The sequence below is a fragment of the Chamaea fasciata genome, unplaced genomic scaffold (genome assembly GCF_029207755.1).
Source record: "Chamaea fasciata isolate MVZ Bird 193981 ecotype frontalis unplaced genomic scaffold, bChaFas1.0.hap1 SCAF_15, whole genome shotgun sequence".
Lineage (NCBI taxonomy): Eukaryota > Metazoa > Chordata > Aves > Passeriformes > Sylviidae > Chamaea > Chamaea fasciata.
The window spans coordinates 211,100-229,251 of NW_027094100.1; the positions used below are offsets into that span (position 1 = coordinate 211,100).

At 44.8% G+C, this 18,152-nt stretch overlaps 2 protein-coding genes across 3 annotated transcripts in view; both read right to left on the reverse strand.

Moving 5' to 3' along the window:
* Positions 1–3,169, reverse strand: part of KDM3B (lysine demethylase 3B) — a 46,212-nt gene extending 43,043 nt beyond the window's left edge. For both annotated transcript variants that reach the window (XM_066197512.1, XM_066197513.1), the window contains exon 1: positions 2,984–3,169. In XM_066197512.1, coding sequence (XP_066053609.1) covers positions 2,984–3,154 — 171 coding nt within the window. In that variant the 5' untranslated portion in view covers positions 3,155–3,169. The remainder of the gene's footprint in view (positions 1–2,983) is intronic.
* A 2,058-nt stretch (positions 3,170–5,227) lies between these two features.
* On the reverse strand, positions 5,228–16,409 carry LOC136297430 (C-terminal-binding protein 2-like). The gene is given in 10 exon segments (XM_066197333.1): positions 5,228–8,781; positions 9,814–9,934; positions 10,474–10,601; positions 10,844–10,974; positions 11,767–11,981; positions 12,589–12,795; positions 15,275–15,419; positions 15,510–15,664; positions 16,243–16,342; positions 16,344–16,409. Coding segments are annotated over 10 exon segments (1,440 nt in total). The 3' UTR covers positions 5,228–8,609.
* Between the last annotated feature and the right edge of the window lie 1,743 nt (positions 16,410–18,152).

Consider the following 18,152-nt stretch of genomic DNA (forward strand, 5'->3'; position numbering starts at 1 on the left):
GAATTACCTGCTTGCTAGATTTTTAATAACCTTATTTACCAGTGTAACAATATAAACCACACTACACACACTACAAATCTAAATCACTATTCTGAGATATCATCCTCTTTTTTTTCCTACCACAAAGGACAACTGTTAAAGTCATTTGAAATTACATGGCAAGAACGCTAAGGTTACAAATCTCATTCCATGCCCTAACAACTGGAGCTATTAAGTGCTAAAAAAGTCACATTCCAATCTCTCATCTACAGAACTTACACACTTGCCAAAGAAAATCAAACATGTCAGATGAACAGCAAAAAATTATTAATCAGCTAAGGAACACCTGAAGCTGGACAATCAACACCGGGTTTTGTAACTATTACCAGATCACTGGGAAGTGACAAGGCACTAAACGGAGACAGGCAGCTCTCTGCTTTACCAATAAATGGTACTAAAAGAAGTATAAGAGACCACTTTCTCCTCCATCCCACTCCTCCCTCCAGACTCAAAAGCTCAAACCCCAAGGGAAGAATATGAAGTAACGCTCTTGATGAATTCTTGAACTCCATTACTGCTTAAGCTGCCCTGCTAAGAAACAGTACCAGACCTTTCAAGATATCCTTCCACCAATTCAATAATTTTCAGCAATATAGTGGAAACTAGACTGAACACCCTTCCATTATCAGTGGGCCTATAGCTTTCTTAATATTATATTTGTGCTACTTTGCCAGAAGTCTCTACCCAAAACACTTGTGTCCCAGGCCTCCTAACTTTCATGGTACAGAAAAGCTTGCCTATGCATTAAAACAATCATCTTCTGTTCCACATTAAGAAAAGCAGTACTGTCCTTCATGGGACACATTGTGTTATTTTGCCATTAGCATGTACCATGTACTTTTACAATATTAGGAACAGACTGAGATAAGGCTCAATAGGTCTTTAATGATCCTGTTCTACTAAACGTTTTGAGAAAGAGGATAATACGTGTTTCCATTTAGAAGAAGCAAAGCTGTTTTCTAATAGCAGCATAGTATTTCCTCAGGATTTCTTCTAGATGCTCTGAAGATGGGAAAAAAACTTGGACTGACCCATATACTTTTTTTTTTGTGGACTAACCACAATTAGATTACTCCACATTACATCAAAGTAAGAATGTCTAAGAGCTACTCTCTGTAACCAAAATTTTACAGGGAAAAAAAAAATCCAAAAATCTTTCAGAGGCTTTACTCGAACAGGAAAAAAAATAAAACCCAACAAAACCCATGCTTTCAAGTTTTATACTTCTTGTCTATTCCCAAGATTTCTGCCCTAGAAAGATGGAGATAGTCAACTATACTTTTGTATTTCTATAAGCCCAACATAAGATTACAGACTAGTAATTGAAACCATCCTTACAGGATTCTACGAGAAAGGACAGACTTAGGTAGACCAAAGAATAGAAAACAAATTTTTCCTAGCCTTTATCACACCTAGTTCACATTATTACCTTAAAAGAGTATTTCCTAAAGAGTGGTTGACTGCTTGGTGCCAACTCATCACTTGTTCTGACGGAATGAATTTAAAAAGAACTCTTTTTTGATAGTATATCATTGCCATTGTCACAGCAACATACATTATGCATGGAAGAGTCCACGAAAACACTGAATGTCCCACATTACTCTAAATTCTGCCTCGACTATTTTACACAGTTCACATTTTACAGTTCTTGCATAGATTTTTGAGAATACACTATTTATAGACAGCTACACCCCTGAAACACTATTAAATGGAAGGTTACTGATGAAAGGAACTGGGGAGAGAACTGCAGTGCTGAATGAAGGCAATGTATTCACAAACCAGTGAAAATGCAACAGTAGCGATGACACACATGTCCAGTGCAGTCTGCTACAAGAGCGGTCCTTCAGCTGGATCTTAGCCCTGACACACTTGCACAATTCAGACAGTCTCAAACACCTGACACATTTGCCTTCTGAAGAAACCCCTACTGCATGGGTCTTTCTCTCCTCCTCCTTGAACAAGTTAGGCAGCAGCTGGAGTACATAACCTTAGCTCCCAACCGCAGACACGGGGTGTCAGGCCCCCCAGGTTTGCAAAGCCAAACCCAGCCCACTGCTTTCTGCTGACAGCCGTAGGTGCAGACCTACAACAAGGCCAAAGCAAGAGTATCACTAGAGGATGGATGTCAAGGGAACGGCTCAGAGCCGGAACTCTGCAAACAAGCCCAAAGAACTTATGGCAACTGCTAATTTTTAAAAAATTAATCATAAAGAGAACTAAGACTGTTCAGAAACACAGAACCTCATTCCTGGTACCGTGGGCCACTAAATCAGACACAGCCCTCCAAAGCATGCCAGCACTTAAAGCAAGTGCCTGCAGAACTGACACCTGCAAAGAGAAACTCCACCAATACAGGTCAAGAGCTCTTTTTAGGATCTCCACCCAGGCGTTTCACTGAGGGAAACTAGAAATAAACCAGACAAATGCTCGAGTGCTTAAGTACAATACACGAAGCTCAAATTCCGACAACTGAAAACAAAATCTGAGCCAAAATCAAATGGGCGAGCCTCGCTCAAAACTCAGCCCTCAATATATATATATTTCAAATACAATTCACGTTGATCGAGAATATTTAACATCTTTGCGGCGGAAGAACAAAACAAAACCCCAAAAACCCGCAAAACAACGCTTTGAGGTTGTACACATACAGATACATCAGCACCAGAAATGTCCCAGACGTATTTGTTTCACACGTATGCTACTTCCAACCACCGCACCGGCGGTGCCCGACCCCTCACGCAGCTGCCCGGCCGCTCCGCCGTTGCGCTCGTAGGGCGCAGGGCCGGCGGGCCCGGCGCTGCAGGAGTTCCCGGGCCGCCGGCACAGTTCGGCCGCGGCACCCCGCCCGCCCCCAGTCCAGCCCGGCCCGTCCGCGGCCCTCGCGGGAGGCTCGACCCCCGGCCCCGTGCGCGGAACTGTGCGCCACTCCCGCCCCGGGCCTCACCGCCAGGTCCTGGGGCACCGCTCCACTCATGGCCCTCACGGTGCCGCTCCGCCAGGCCCGTGCGGGCAGCGCAGGCCCCGGCTCCGACCCCGCCGTCTCGCCCTCGCCTGGCCCGGCCGCCAGCAGCAGCAGAAGCCGCTTTCCCACGGGAGAGGCCGCCGCGTCCGCCATCCCCGCCGGGCAAAGCCGCCGCCGTCGCCCGAGCGCTCCGGCCGCAGCCGCCGCCGCCGCCCGAGGCACCGAGAGGCTCCTGCCCCGCGCTGGGCCCGAGCGCCGCCCGCCGCCGTCCCGGCGTGCACCGCGCGAACGACCCGGCCCCACAAGGCCCCGCGCGGGACGGGCGGGCCGAGGGGCCGGCGGGAGGGACGGGCCGCGCCGCGGAGCAGGAGGTCGGTCGGCGGGCGCCGGTAGGGCCTAGGCAGGCTCGCCCACGACCGCCAAGTTCAAAACCCGGAATTACCGCAGAAATCAAGGAGTTTTAAGCTAAGTTTCGAGGTAAACACACCGAAGAACCAGTGCCCGCGTCTCAGGCTGGATCCCACAGATAGCATGAGGAACTGCGGCCGGCCCCAGAGGACCGGCAGCGCCGCACAGGGCGGGTTGCTTCGCTTTCCAGTGAGGCAGATTTTGGAAAGGGGATGCATTTAGGAACTAATTAAGATACAAAATCAATATGTGAGTGAATTCAGCTGTCGTGATTAGCTAATACATCTGAACAGTTATCATGTAGGGTAGCACAACGTCCTAAACCTGCCCCTTTTCAACGTGAACCACAAAGTACGTAAGCATCCTACAGTTAGAAAAATGACATGCGACTTTATATCTGTTTCTGCTTGTGCAGTAAAAACACAGTAGCAGTGACATAAACTGGAATGAGGAGCAGATACTATACTCCATACCAGCACAAGGATACTCTTGTGGAAGTAGGTTGTTCTCTTGCATGTATTGTTTCTTCACCCTGGTACAGTCCCGACACTCAATCAGCAACAGCAAAGGCAAGTTGCTAGCTTTCACTTCCATTTATTCAAATTATTGTGCCTGGTTGTTTTAAGCAGATGACATTTCCTCTTTGTTACTTTCTAGTCAGAGGGATGTAATGTACTGACTAAAACATGGGTATGGCAATGCGCAATACCAGCTGAACAACTACACAAAACTTCAGAGTATCAGCACTCCGTGCTCTCCTCCTGCGCTGTACGGCATCTCTGAGTGTTGGTTTACTGCACACCACTAGATTTACTAACTCCTCTCTCCCGCTTTTTTTAAGTACAGTACCTACATGAAACATTACTGCATGGTATCAGAAGCATTGTATCTTGCACCTAAGTGAGTGCGATGCCAAGATCAGTACTATACTCTTTGAAGACCAATCTTTGCCCTCGGGTCTTAAATTTTACTGAAACAGAAAGATCATCAGCTGTGCACCAGAAACAGTACCACCACGTGAAAAATTCCAAGTGCTCCCTTGCCCCTTCCCATTCCACCAGCTCAGACTCCCATGGCCGTGATAAAGCAGATCAGCATTTCCCATCTCCCAAGCGTGATGCTGGATATTCCAATGGCATACAGAACCAGGTGGGCCAACAGTGATAAAATCCACCAATTCTAGGGGTTTCCTAAGTGTCATTAATGATTGACCCAGACACCATAAGCCATAAAGCATGAAGTAAATTCATTAACAACTTTCCTATGCTAATTGTGTTGCCACAACCTCTATTACAAGTTAGAAAAGCAAGTTTCGTGAGCTGTGCGTTAACTTCAAATACTATTTTCCTGTGAAAGGGTAAGGACAGCTTCTGCTGTTGAACGACAACCTTAAATGGCTGCAAAACCAGACATCACAATTTCAGCTTGTGAGAAATCACGTAAGCAACCACCAACCTACATCCAAAGGTGTCCCTTAAGCACTGAAGATGGCTTCTTCTCCGGACTGCCACCTGCACAGCCTTGACTGATGGTCAGTGCTACAGCACACAAAGAAAGTAATTTGCCAGCGTGGCTGATCCAGGGACCGATTTTGTGGAATTTACATAATTTGAGAAAAGTGGGACTGATGTGGACACTCACCTGTAGGGGTTTTCAACCCTCCCTTTCAATAGTGTATCTAAGGCTACCCCTTCCATAGACAGCAGCCATGTTCTTTGGAGAACTTTATTAAAATATATCCAAGAAGTAATCAAACATTTTCTAATGAGCCAGGAGAGAACTGAAGTGAGGAAAACATCTGTACAGAGGACAGTGCTGTAAGTTTTTGTTTACATGCTTTATTTCAATGTTTCACAGTTTAATCATTGTCTACAAAAATATATTTCTGAAACTCTGAGTCCTCTATAAAAAAGGCTGGTCAGCAGCAGTGACCCTGATGAACAGAATGTACCTTGGGATACTGTGAGCACCTCCTGTAAGCAGATTAGTGCAGCTAGGGAACTCCTGCCTCACCCTGGGAGACTTCTGTTCTTTGGGATTAAAGCTCTGCACTAGTTCTGAAGGAAGGCATTAAAAAAAAAAAATAAAGTCATTCCACTTCTGTATACTGCACGAAGCTTGGGAGGGGGAGCTGCAAGGTCAGTGTATCACACAAGAGAGTGCTAACAAAGCACTTGGCACTCAGGGAAAGACGACCTCAGAATGCTTTAGTACAGGTAAATTTTTCTTTTGAGCTATCCATTCAGAACAGCCTTTGTCTGGTGATAATAGGTTCAGGCTGTCAGCAGAGGTACAAACAGCACACAGGCAGAGTAATCCTGTAAATGCAAAGAGAGTCCTTCTTTGAGGACAAGATGAGGGCTGTGTTCATTTTTACCTCAACATTTTCTGCTGTGGCTTTAATCAAGGGGAAAATTACTGTCATATCCAGTAACAAGCCTACATCGTGTTGGATAGAACAGAGCCACTATCAATGCTGTCAGCTTCAACTCCTTTGTACCCATAACTGGAAATATTTATTACATCATCAATCATTTAATTCCTATGCTTACTAGTCACTAGTGTATCTAGCCACCAAAAATATGAATGGAGAAACTCAAGTTTCCCCCAGATGAAATCTTTCTACTCTTCCTCTGCTCAATTATTTGACTGTCCATAGAGATACTTTGCAGTTAAGAGGAAAAAAAAAATAATTTGCCTCTTCTAAAAAAATAAATCTATCTTGCATTGTGTTCTAGAAAAGACAAGGTCAATGTATTCTGATCCTCAAAGCTCATAACTAGAAGCCCCTTACCACAAAATAATCTCAGACCTCAACCCCTAAGCAGGGCAGGAATTTTCAGCAGCAAATAAAGAGTAGTTATTGACAGACTGCTTCCCTAATGTGGTAATAGAAGATGAGCTCTCTGAAAACTTTTCCACACCTGCCTATCGGAAGATCTTTCTGAGCCAGCAGCTTGTGAAATCTGAATTTCCTAGATAGTAGAGAATTCAGGAAAGTGCTGGTTATTTTAGGTACATCTGCTATCAATGGGCTTCTGAGCTCTAGGCTTTTGTTCAGAAAAAGTTCTCCTTTAACTCATGCCTACCACCAGTCTCAGTCTGATCTGCTAAACCTGAGCAGCCAAGGAGGTATATGAATTTGAAGTAGAATCAGAATCATCCACAAAAACACAGAGGCCATGAAACTTCACTGAGACAAATACCTTATCAAAAAAAGACACTCAGCACTATAAAACTAGTATTATCTTGCTAATACTAAACAGCTAAAGTGTAAAATTTTTTAAAAAACACCTGAAGTTTACTTCTTGACTATTTTCCTTTCTTGAATTGCTGGGGGGAGTGGAGAAGGGGAGGAGAAAGGAATGAATCACTGTATTAGTAGTAAGCCACTATAGAGAAGGCAGTACTATAGAAGAATTTTAAACCAGGAAAAAAAATCTGAGAACTTGGTTATTCTGAAAGCTTTTCCTACCTTCCTAAACTAAACAGCCTAAACAGAGGATTTTGTCCATACTTGAAGTTGTTTTTCCAGTCTGTTCCCAACTGTTCAGTTTCCAGTCACAGACACACAACAGAGAGAATAATCAAGGGAGGCGGAGAAACCCACACAATAGGGTATGCCTCCCATATAGCACCTACTTTAATATATCCAAACAACATGAACAAATTAATCGGGTATTGTTACATCTTGTGCATGGAAAGGCTGTAACGGATGTGTAACAAGATGAAATTAAAGGGAGACGTGTAATAAAGGAAAGTCTTCTCCTGTGGAACCTCTTTTGCTGAAGACCCCACGCCGCTCAAAGGAGCGATTCATATTCAATCATTTGTGAAATGGAGAAGACTTGCCAGCAACAATCCCGCCTTGGCTTCAGGTGAAAAACTGAGAGTATCAATTCTCTTTTTAGTTTCACAAAGCCTATTCATGTAAAACAAACTGCTGTCTCGCATTGCCCTGGTGCCCTGCCCTGCCATAGAGATGCAGTGTATCACAGAATCATAGAATATGCCGAGTTGGAAGGGACCCATCAGGATCATGGAGTCCAACTCCTGGTCTTGCACAGGACACCCCAAGAATCCCAACGTCCCCGAAAGCATGGTCCAAGAACTTCTTGAACTCAGATGGGCTTGGTGCTGTGCCAGCCTCCCTGGGGAGTCTATTCCAGTGCTCAGCCACCTTCTGGTGAAAAACTTTTTCCTGACTGTTAAAAGCTGCCTTCTCCACCAGCACAGATAAGTGGGACGTTACTTCTAGCTGATGCAGTGATACAAAAAGAAAAAGAAATCTGTATCTTAAAGCTTAGAATTCTAGCGTGATGGATCCCTTGTGAATAAACGCTGCCATAGACTACGAGGTACTTGTGTGTGAGGAACCAGCAACTGCACATTATTGCTACTCCCTGTCTCTCAGTGCATGCTTTTCCTATTTCTCCATTTTCTTACCTTCTCCAAGTTATAGACTCCAGGGTGAACAATTCTGAAGCCTCACAAACATGGTGGCCACCAAAATACATTTGATTAAATTTTAATCCCAAACTATTTAAAAGGCTGGCTTTGACACTGTTACTTTTAACTTCAGGCCTAGAACTGCATAGAGAAAACTTGGTATGGTCAAGAACTAACAGTGCCTGCACTATGCCTGCTCTCACAGGAAATGTTAAATAAAACAAGCAAAGTAACATACAGAGCTTAGGCTGGCTGCCTTCTATAAGGGGCATAATGAAGACAATAGTCACAACTTCTCCACCACTATTTTTTCTAATATTCCCCATGGCTACTCTTAAAAGAGGTTCAGCCAAATTAAATTTAAGCTACAAGTTACAACTGAAAAGTGTGCACTTAAGTTCAGAATACCGAGGACCATCCCTGATCAGGTGGCTTCACTTCGATTTTCAAGCACACAAAGACAGTTCCCTGTCACAGACAACTGAAGCAGATACATGGGAGAACTGATTCATTAAGCCAAGGGGAGGCAAGGCCACTGCTGCCACGCCCCAGAGAAGGAGAAAGATTCATTAAGAAATTATAACTAAAAGGTTACAAAATAAAGGCAAGAGCTAAAGTCTGTCGGCAATGAAATGCATTCTCCTGTCCCATGTGAACAGGAAACAGTGTCTGTACGGTGTTAAAGAAGGTCCTAGGAGGAGATGCCCTCCTACTTTTTTCTGCTGTCAAAGGAGAGGAGAGAAACATGCTGCTATTGGTCAGCAGGAATCTCTCTGTCTGCATCCAGTTTGCTTGTCTCTCCTGGGGAAGGGGTACGTGGTGCAGGGTGAGAAACGGGAGGGATCCCATGAGCTACAATCCCTTCCACTACTGGTGGCTCTGGTAGCCCAGGGTTGGGTACTCCCACTACTCCTGGAGGAAACCTAAAACCAACAAAAACATAGAAATTACAAGCTTGTCAAACAGAGTTATTCAAAGGAAAAGGAGCCACACTCTCAGATGTGCTGAAAACAAATTCCTAACAGAAACGCTCTGAGATAGAACACAAGAAGTGTCCAGAGCTGAAGAGTAGCAGTGGTATCCTAATGCCAAATCACACCTGTCTGCAGACAGACCCAGACAGTCCAAGGTCCCATACTAAGCATTTGAAAACAGATACAAAATTTATCTCCAGTTGAATATATTGTGAGGCACTCTATGAAGGCACATGGAGGACTAGGAATTCCCTCCCCATCAGCAGGAGGGGTGTAAGCTGCAGTTATCCATCACTGGACTCCAAGACAGAAAAAGTAAGAATCTGAACTAATTAAACAGCTAGATGCAAGATGAAAAATAGGAGAGTGACAGTCATGAATTGCTAATGAACTATTCATCCATCACTTCCGTTCTGCTTTCCTATGCCCTCTCCATAAATACACTGCAACTTCCGTAGATGTCTCAGAGAAGGAAAGAAAATATATTTCCTACTTTGCAGATGGGAGACAAACAGAGGGAAGCAACTTGCCCACAATCACTTAGCCAGGTTTTAACAGATAAACTCAAATACACTCTGTTTAGACTACTGAACAAATCCACTGGACAATGTCTCAGTAATGGTCCATATCTGGGCTACATGTAAGAACTGTGCTTTATTTATATAGCCCCAATGATATGCACAACTCCTAATGTAAAGTTGCAGTCCTTTTTTGGGATGTTGAGCAGGCTTTCTTATATTAAAGTATCTCCTGGGCATGTCTTCCAAGAATTTGGAAATATTGACTGGTATGCGGCTGGAACTAAACACGACCAAGTACATGTTGAATACGTACAGCTTTAGAAGTGCTGCTGTTAAGTTTTGGGAAAGAACTCATGTAGAGTATAGAGGAACAAAGACATACCTGTTTGCAGGTACAAGCAGTTCTCAAACCCCTGACCTACTTCAGCAGGAAGATGTTTGGATAACCTACGTATCTCACCTGTAAGCTGCAGCTCCATTGAGTTCAGGGTGGACAGTTGCAGGATCAATATTGGACCACTGAGCTGCTAACAGCAAGTACTCCTTATTAACACAGTTTCTCAAAGCATCAGGTATGTGACCTGCAAGGGCACCAAAAATGACAAAAAAACCAGAAAACAGGTAGGAGAGCTTTGTTCCCTGCAGTATTTAAAAGGGAAAGTAGAAAGGAAAAGTGCAAAATCTTTCCATCCACCTCTACAGGATAACACTGGGTACAGGACACTCTCCTCTAGGCATCTGGTGTCTGGGGACAGCAAGAAACTGATCTTTTCTTCCCACTTCTACGATCATGTGAAAATTATTGTCACAAACTGCAACTGCCAAGCCTCACCTTTTTCAAGAGACAGTATGTACTACTCAAGGAGAAAAGCATACTGTAAAACTGTCAAAGGAATTATTGCAAAGGATTTGGAAGATGTAGGTAAAGAGGCTTTCCCAAGAAGAGCCACTCTGGCATTAGGTACAAGAATTCTCAGAAGGCAAAGATGCAATTATCAACTTACACTCCAGTTCCAGAAACCAGTAAGGAGTCTAAGTTTTCAGAACAATCAGCATAATCCTTGCCATAAACTAATAAAAACCCACTAATTCAGCAGCAGCTGCAAGTCTTCTTCGTTACCTGTAATAGCTCTGCGGATCTCTTTAGCTGCGTCTTCTCTGGATTCAATGGAAGCCTGTTCACTGTACCAGGCAGTGTGAGGGGTGCAGATAACATTGGGTGCATCTTTTAACGGCCCCTGAGCAAAACTAGGGGGAAGAAGAAGGTTTTTTTCCAGAACTGGTAACCCCATCTGTCCTTTTGGGCATCACTAATTTGGGTAACCCAAATAACAACAAAAAAACAAAACAAGAAAAAAAAACCCCACCCCCCCAAAAAAATCCCCACAAACCAAACCAAAGCCAAAAACCACCCCCCACCAAACCGCCAAAAGGACCATCCAGTTCAGGTGAACCATTAGATAGCAGCAGGCATGCAGGGACCACATTACCTGAAAGGCTCAGACTCATGCACATCCAATGCTGTTCCTCTGATTCTCCCCTCTTTCAAGGCTTGTGCTAAGGCTTTCTCATCTACCAGCCCTCCCCGGGCGGTGTTCACTAAGAAGCAGCCCTGACGCATCTGGAAGAAGAAAAATAGTACGTGCACTGAGAATGAGACTTTTCATGAAAGCTCAGCGATTCTTGGGAAGTCTATTGGAAATGAGCAGGAGTCTGCAGTGATTAGATGAGGCCTGGAAGAACTAGGAGTGCTTTCACTGCAAAGCTTACCACAGGGGAAATGCCTGCAAGCAATGCTTGAAAAATTTGCTTTAAAAACCAACAAACAAAACCACAAGACAACAAGGGCAAAAGTGGAACTCTCAAGTTCTGCACTCCATATTCATCCTACTATTATTAAAAAAAAAAAAAAAAAAGGACAGGAATCATGAATCAAGTATCCAGCCATACAAAACTGGACTACAATGTCCAAATGTCTCTCACAAAAGCACTGGAAAGCATTCATAGACTCGTGGAGTTTAGCCCGAAACTGGCTTTGCAGTGGGCTTGGGCAGAGGCTTTGGCCATGCTGTGTAGAACAACATACACAGTGTCCCAGCCACACCACATCTAGCTCTAACCAGCGCAGTGAATTATTTTAAAGATAATTTGAAATTATGGAATCGCTTAAAATATTCTTTATAAAGGAAACTATTTTGCAAGAAAAGCCAATCCTACTCTTCTCTTAACATAAAGTTATATACAGCACAAAGCACAGGCACCCGAATCCACACGCGCCCAGCCTCCAAAGGCAGCAGGAGGCACACAACAGAGGCAGCAGGATTCACACGCTCTCAGCCTCCGTGAAAGCAGCAGTTTTGGTTTGCATTCATTTCCACAGTGCTCTGTGGGGGAAATCAAGCTCCTGCTGCACCTGTTTAATAGTGAAGTCATTGATGAGGTGATGGTTATGTTCATTCAGGCTGCAGTGCAATGTGATGCAATCGCTGTGCATTAGTAGATCCTGCAGGGTTCCTACTCGTTGTAAACCCAAGGATCGCTCCACTCCATCCGGCAGATAGGGATCATAGAAAATCACGTTGAAGCCAAAGGACTTGGCTCGCAGAGCCACTGCCTGTCCAACTCGGCCTTCACAAAAGAAAACCCACAATCATCAAGGAAAGGTAAAACAAACTTTAAAGACAAGATACGGGGATAGACTGGGAGCTTACACTTAAGTTTACTGCCAGGGCGCAAGATATTGCAGCCCTGGAAACCCCTAGGATTGCCACAGGGATCCCAAGGAGGCTATTCAGTGCTGCTCCTATGTAGCTAATTCTAGTTTTTCCCCATGCAATAGCCAGAGTTTCGTCAAGAAGCAGTTGTTTTCAAACCAAATCTAAACTCTGAGTCAGAGATAATAATCTGGCTACAAGAACTCGGAGAAGGAATTGGTAGCCACCTTTCAGGCAGATTTGATACTGATAACAGAACCTAGCAGAGGGAAACAGTCACCAAGAAGAGCTGTATGAATGTTCCAATTCTTCTAACCATTTGAAATCGAAAAAAGAATACCCAATCCCCTGACATATACCCAACTCTTGAAGGTATCCAGAATAGGGCACTAGCATTCCTTAGGAGTCTGTGTGTTTCATAAAGAACAGTTGCAGAATTATCACTTTTCTCAGTGTGTGACTCTTAGCTTCCCAAAAATGTTCACAGTTCTCTTTTCAGTCTAACAATTCCCATCACTTACCTAGTCCAATGATGCCCAAAGTCTCCCCACGGATACGCACAGCACCTCCAGCCACCTCTCGAATCTGTTCTACGCTTGAGGCTCGATTCCCTTCCCGCAGAGCCTGATGTAGCCAAGTAACACGGCGATAGAGGTTCAAGATGTGGCAGAGGGTAGAGTCAGCAGTCTCCTCTACTGAGGAGGAAGGGATGTTGCAAACTGCAATGCCTACAAAGCCACAGAGGTCATATAAGATTTTTAGCATCACAATTCTAAACCGACATAAAGCTCATTAAGCACAAATACTCCAAGATAATTCAGTACTCTAGAACTCAAGAAACACAGGATTCATTTCAGAACTTCATTCTACAACAACACAGATGTGACCAGCCATCTTTTCAATCCCCTAGGAAATACCATTCCTTCCTTATAAATACCTTTTTGATTGACGCACTTAGCAGAAAAACAAACATGCAAACAAACAAGCCGAAATGAGAAAACTGGGCCATACAAGTGATACAAGATACTGACTGTTTTAAGAGATGTGCATTCAAAAAGATGCACTCCTTCCACAGATACTCCTGACAGATTAACAGGCAGACTGTAGAAGAATTGAGACAGATGGCTGAGCTCTTCATGCCTCACAGTCCAGATGCTCACTGCAAGCATCAGCCTCCCCAGGAGCAACAATAAGTAACTAACTCATTAAATGCAGACAAGAAGCCCCAGGAGCTTCCCTAAATCCATTTGAAGTTAAGCTTAAACATTACATCACGTAACACTCCCACTCTAGAATAACATACAACCACAAGGACCATAATAAAACTCATGGCTACAACTATCAGGTAAATTAGTAATGCAAACAGAGTTGAAGTCCTAGAAGCATGAATTACTGTCAGAAAAGGGAAAGATGGAACACAGTATCAAAATTTGTTAAGTCCTGAGCAGACTATAACAAAACAAAACAAACAAAAAAAGAGGGGGGGGGGGGAGGCTGGAAACATATAATTTAATTTCTGCTGTCCTTCGTTCAACAAACCAGCCAAGAAAATTAGATGGAAAAAGGGTCTCTTCCCACTCTTAACGCTAGTCACTTGCCAAACCAAGGCAACTGTTCTACCTCATAAGTCCACTACCTAGCTAAAAACTGGAAATAAAATCTAGGCAATGGTTGAAGGCATCATTGTTTTGTAAGCCTAGTCACAGGAGATATTTGGCTAAACTCAGACCATGCTTTCCCATGAGAATTAGGAGAGCAATGGCCACAGACAATCCCAATATCTGACTGGTTTTCTCTGTCAAATTATTTCCAATTTTGCCATAATGCCACAGAGACAACTCAGAGGACATGAGTAGGGGTGAGAGAAAAACCCAATTTCTCCTAATCTCGCTGATTACCATCTCATTCAAGTCTGGACAAGCCCCATGCATCCATCTGTTACACAGCCAGACATAGATTTGTGTTAACATGCAGTATTATACCTAAATGTAAGAAACCACAAACACAGACAAGAGCCCTTTGGTCTGAAGATTGAGAATGCACAAGGAACAGTATCTTACCTCCGAATGAATTAAAAGCATACTTAACATAGAGCAGAAGGCTAAGCATGAAAATAACCATTAGTTGTCCATGAAAAAGCAACTCTGGCCACTTGTAAGGGTCATCACACTGTCACTCCAAAGCAAAAGTGGCCAGCAACAGTCTGATGGTGAAAGAACATTGACCCATTTCACCTTGGATAAATGAGTGTGCAGAGGGAGAAAAGTGAAATCTTTGAATCTGAATGAATCAAAGAAAGTGACCTTAAGCAGAGAAATGTAAGACTAGGTTAGGTTCCAAATTCAGCACAAATACGTAAAGGCTGGATGAAAGCCAAGGACCTTGAGAGGAACTCTTGAGACTATTCCTTTGAATCATCCAAATGAAAAAGCACTTTTGACCTAATTCAAGCACTAGCCCAATACATACTCTTCATTTATTAGCAATTCACCTGTTCTTAGAGATCTGAAAATTGCAGTGCTTGCCTATTTCAATTTTATATATTAATACCTGTATTTGATTTAAGCTTAACAAGACCTGCCTTACATTAAGGAAGCTTTCAAACCCCTTACACTTGTAAAACTTAAAAAAAGAAGGGGAAGGGTACTTAAGTGATCCATCTCACCTAGGAGGCTGAAAGGTCCAGAAGTCTCACTGCCATCTGTTTAATAAATAGCACCTTTTTGTCACCTGATCCAGACACTTTTCACATGCTTAGGGTTCTAAAGGGATAACTAATAAAGTTTTGTGTCAGAACCTCCTTGCATATACAAAATTAAGAGGAAAACTCATGAAGCATTTATAGTGAGTTTATCCTGCATCAGCATTCGCAGGTGGCTTTCAGACATCAGTTTGCTCAGGGGTCACAAAAAGACAAAGTCACTTCACCAAAAGTTACCTAGACACCAAATTCAGGTTCCTGAATCCCAAGCAACAACAAAGACACCAACATCAATAGCAGAGCAATCTGAAAACTGAGAATCTTTCTTTTAATCCACCTATCAGCCCTCTATTGGTCAGCTTCCTAAAGACACCTGACACTGAGCAGCTCCAAATCTTTGTACATGAGTTTTTAAATGCACTCAGCTACAATGCACAAAACCACACGCAGTGTTCCATTTCACATTCAGTTCTGATCACAACACACACCTAATGGTGTCATCATACCTAATTCTGCAGCAGATTTGATGTCAACATTGTCATAGCCACTGCCAATACGCACAATGACCCTGAGGGCTTTGAATTTCTCCAGATCCTGACGAGAAAGGGTAATGGTGTGATACATCAGAGCTCCCACTGCCTCATTCAGCACCTATAACAAAAACCAGCACAAATCAACATCTACTTTGGTTACCTAAGCGGCAAAGTTCTACTTCTGAATCTTGCTCATCTTCTTGCCCACCTTTTCATGGATCTCCTGAGTTGACTGAGCATCACAAAATGCCACTGTAGCAACATCCTTCAAGATGGGCATCTCCACAGTGCAATCTCGTCCATCCAGAAGTGCAACCAGTGGCCGTGCTGGCATTGGGCCATTCACAATAGGAGGCCGTATGCCTATTAGGAAAGTCAGCAGGAGTGATTACATGAAAGACAAGAATTCTGGAATCCTCAACTGCTAGTCCAATAAATTTCTGATAGTATTTAGGAACAGATTAGGCAAAGCAAAAGACATGAATAAGAAACAAACACAAAGAAAAGACGCTGGGAAAAAAACCCACAACCACCTCTGCCACCACTCAGATGAAGGAAAATAAGACACCTATTATCAATAATAATATATTAGAGGTGATCTGCTCAGCAGCGTGCCATCTTACTCCAGGCTCCTAAAACGAGTGACAGAGTCGCTTCACACCTCCTCCCCAGTGACCGGCCCCCCCTCCATCCCAGCATGCCCAGATAATATTTTCCCTTTAAGCGAGCAGAACGTGTACGTCCACAGAGCCTCCGACAGCCACCAGCACCCGGCCCCTTCCAGAAGGCCGGAGGCAGCGCCTCCGCGTGCGGCGGGACCCCGCTGGCCGCCCGCCGGGCGGACGCTCAGCCTCAGGGGCGCGCAGCGGCCGCGCCGGGTCCCCGCGGCACGGGGCAGGTGCCGCTGCCGCCGCTGCCGAGGGGCGCCCGCCCCGCCTCACCTTCGCAGATCCGGTCCAGACGCTGCCGCTTCACTTTGTGCCGGTCCATGGGCCGGGCGGGGCCGCGCCGCCCTCGGCGCCGCGGAAGGACCCGGGACCCCGTCACTGGCCGCCCGCGCCGCTCCGGCGGAACCGGAAACACGCAGCTGGGCCCACGCCAGCGGCATCGCCGCCACCGCGGCGCCGCGCGCTTCCGCTTCCGGTCCGCGGGGCTTGAGCGTGTGGGGGAGCGGGCCCGGCGGGGCCGGGATCGTTCGGTACTCCCGGTCACGGCCGCCTTGGGGCACGCTGCGGCTGCAGGGAGCGGACCACGAGGGTGATGGCAAAAAGCCGGGAGGTGGATAATGGGATGTAGCTTCAGGTCTTCCTGGAAAGCTCTCTGTGCATGAGACAAAGCAGGGAGCCGTTCAAATCGGTTCTGCTTCTGTTTTGCCACCTTTGCAGCGGGGTCTCCCACACGTTTCCCGTGGTTCTGGGAGTGGATCAGCGCTGTAATACCCGCTCATCCTGATAATCTACATAAATCACGACAAGGACATCACTAAGCAAGTTCTGTATGGTATTGAAAAACAAAGCTATTTATTACGCAAACGTTCCTGGTACCTGATGTGAAATCCATACAGTTGATCTACTCTCACGCGGCCCTTTTCTTCAACACCTCCCACATTCCATTCAGATACGCCACGAGATGTCTTAACAGACCTGTGTGCGTTCCTCCTGCTCTATGTTAAGAGTTAGGTGGGCAAAAAGGAACGTGACAATTGGAACCGCCAGCTGGCAACTGTGTTGGGAGGAATGGGTTAAAAGTACATGACTGCCTGTCGAGGAGGATCGTAAACACGAGGCTGGCAATAACCCTTGCTAAACTGGTGTGAACGCTCTGGTGATCCTCTGGCAGGAACCTAGTTTAATGGTGCCTGTCTCCCCTTGTGTGCCTCTGCCAAGGGGGTGCTGTGGGGATCCCCCAGTTAGCAAGGGAAGGGAAATAAATTACTCTTTGGGCTTTAGCCACGGGTCTGTGGCCGTCCTGGCTGCTGCCTGCCTGTCCTGACACTCACTCGGGCAGTTAAACAATAGCAAGGTAAGAATAATTGGCAAAGACAGAGTGCTTAGAAAAATGTGTTTCAAGGCGTACTGGGTTTGATGACCCTTAAATATCTCAGATTATTTCATGAACTGGTTGAAATAGTGACAAAACCATGAAGAGTGACTGACACCAGGAACCTGGAAGGGGCAAAACCCCTCCTGTGTGGAAAGAGGCAAGGCTAAGGAATATGAATTTGCCTGTAGTTAAAAAAAAAAAAAAAAAATCTGGTGCATGTGGCAATCAGTGAGACTACTAGTTTCCAACAGTTTGTCAAGAATTAATCCAGTCTCTATACTATATGCGGCTACTAAAAAAAATTGGGTAGTTTTACCCGTTTGGTTTGCATGCCAAACCTCAGAGGCAAGCCTTCTAACGCATTACCCTAATAGCCCTAGTCTTCTAGAGCACAATTGCCTATGGCTCAGGGAGTCTCCCTTTACATTTATGCTGGCAGACCTTCACGTCTGTATAAAAAACCTCAGTTAAAATCTCCCTGAGTGCATACAGGTATCCTCCTCACTGGTCAACACTCTTGCTGATAGCTCTTCAATTACTTTTTCAAGCTCTAGCAAGTACTTTGTTGGATGCTTAAAAAAACCACAAGGGGTAGGAGGCGAGAGATTTTTGTGAGGACGGACAAAGAAATCCTAGAAACCTTGTTGCTGGGAGCAAAATTAGTAAAGAAAGCCTCATCTGTCTGGGTACAGCAACTCTGTGCTGTGGTCCAAAGTCCTGCTATGTATCAGAATCATAGAATAATAGAATATGCACAGTTGCAGGAGACCCATCATGATCATAAAGTCCGACTCCTGGCCCTGTGCAG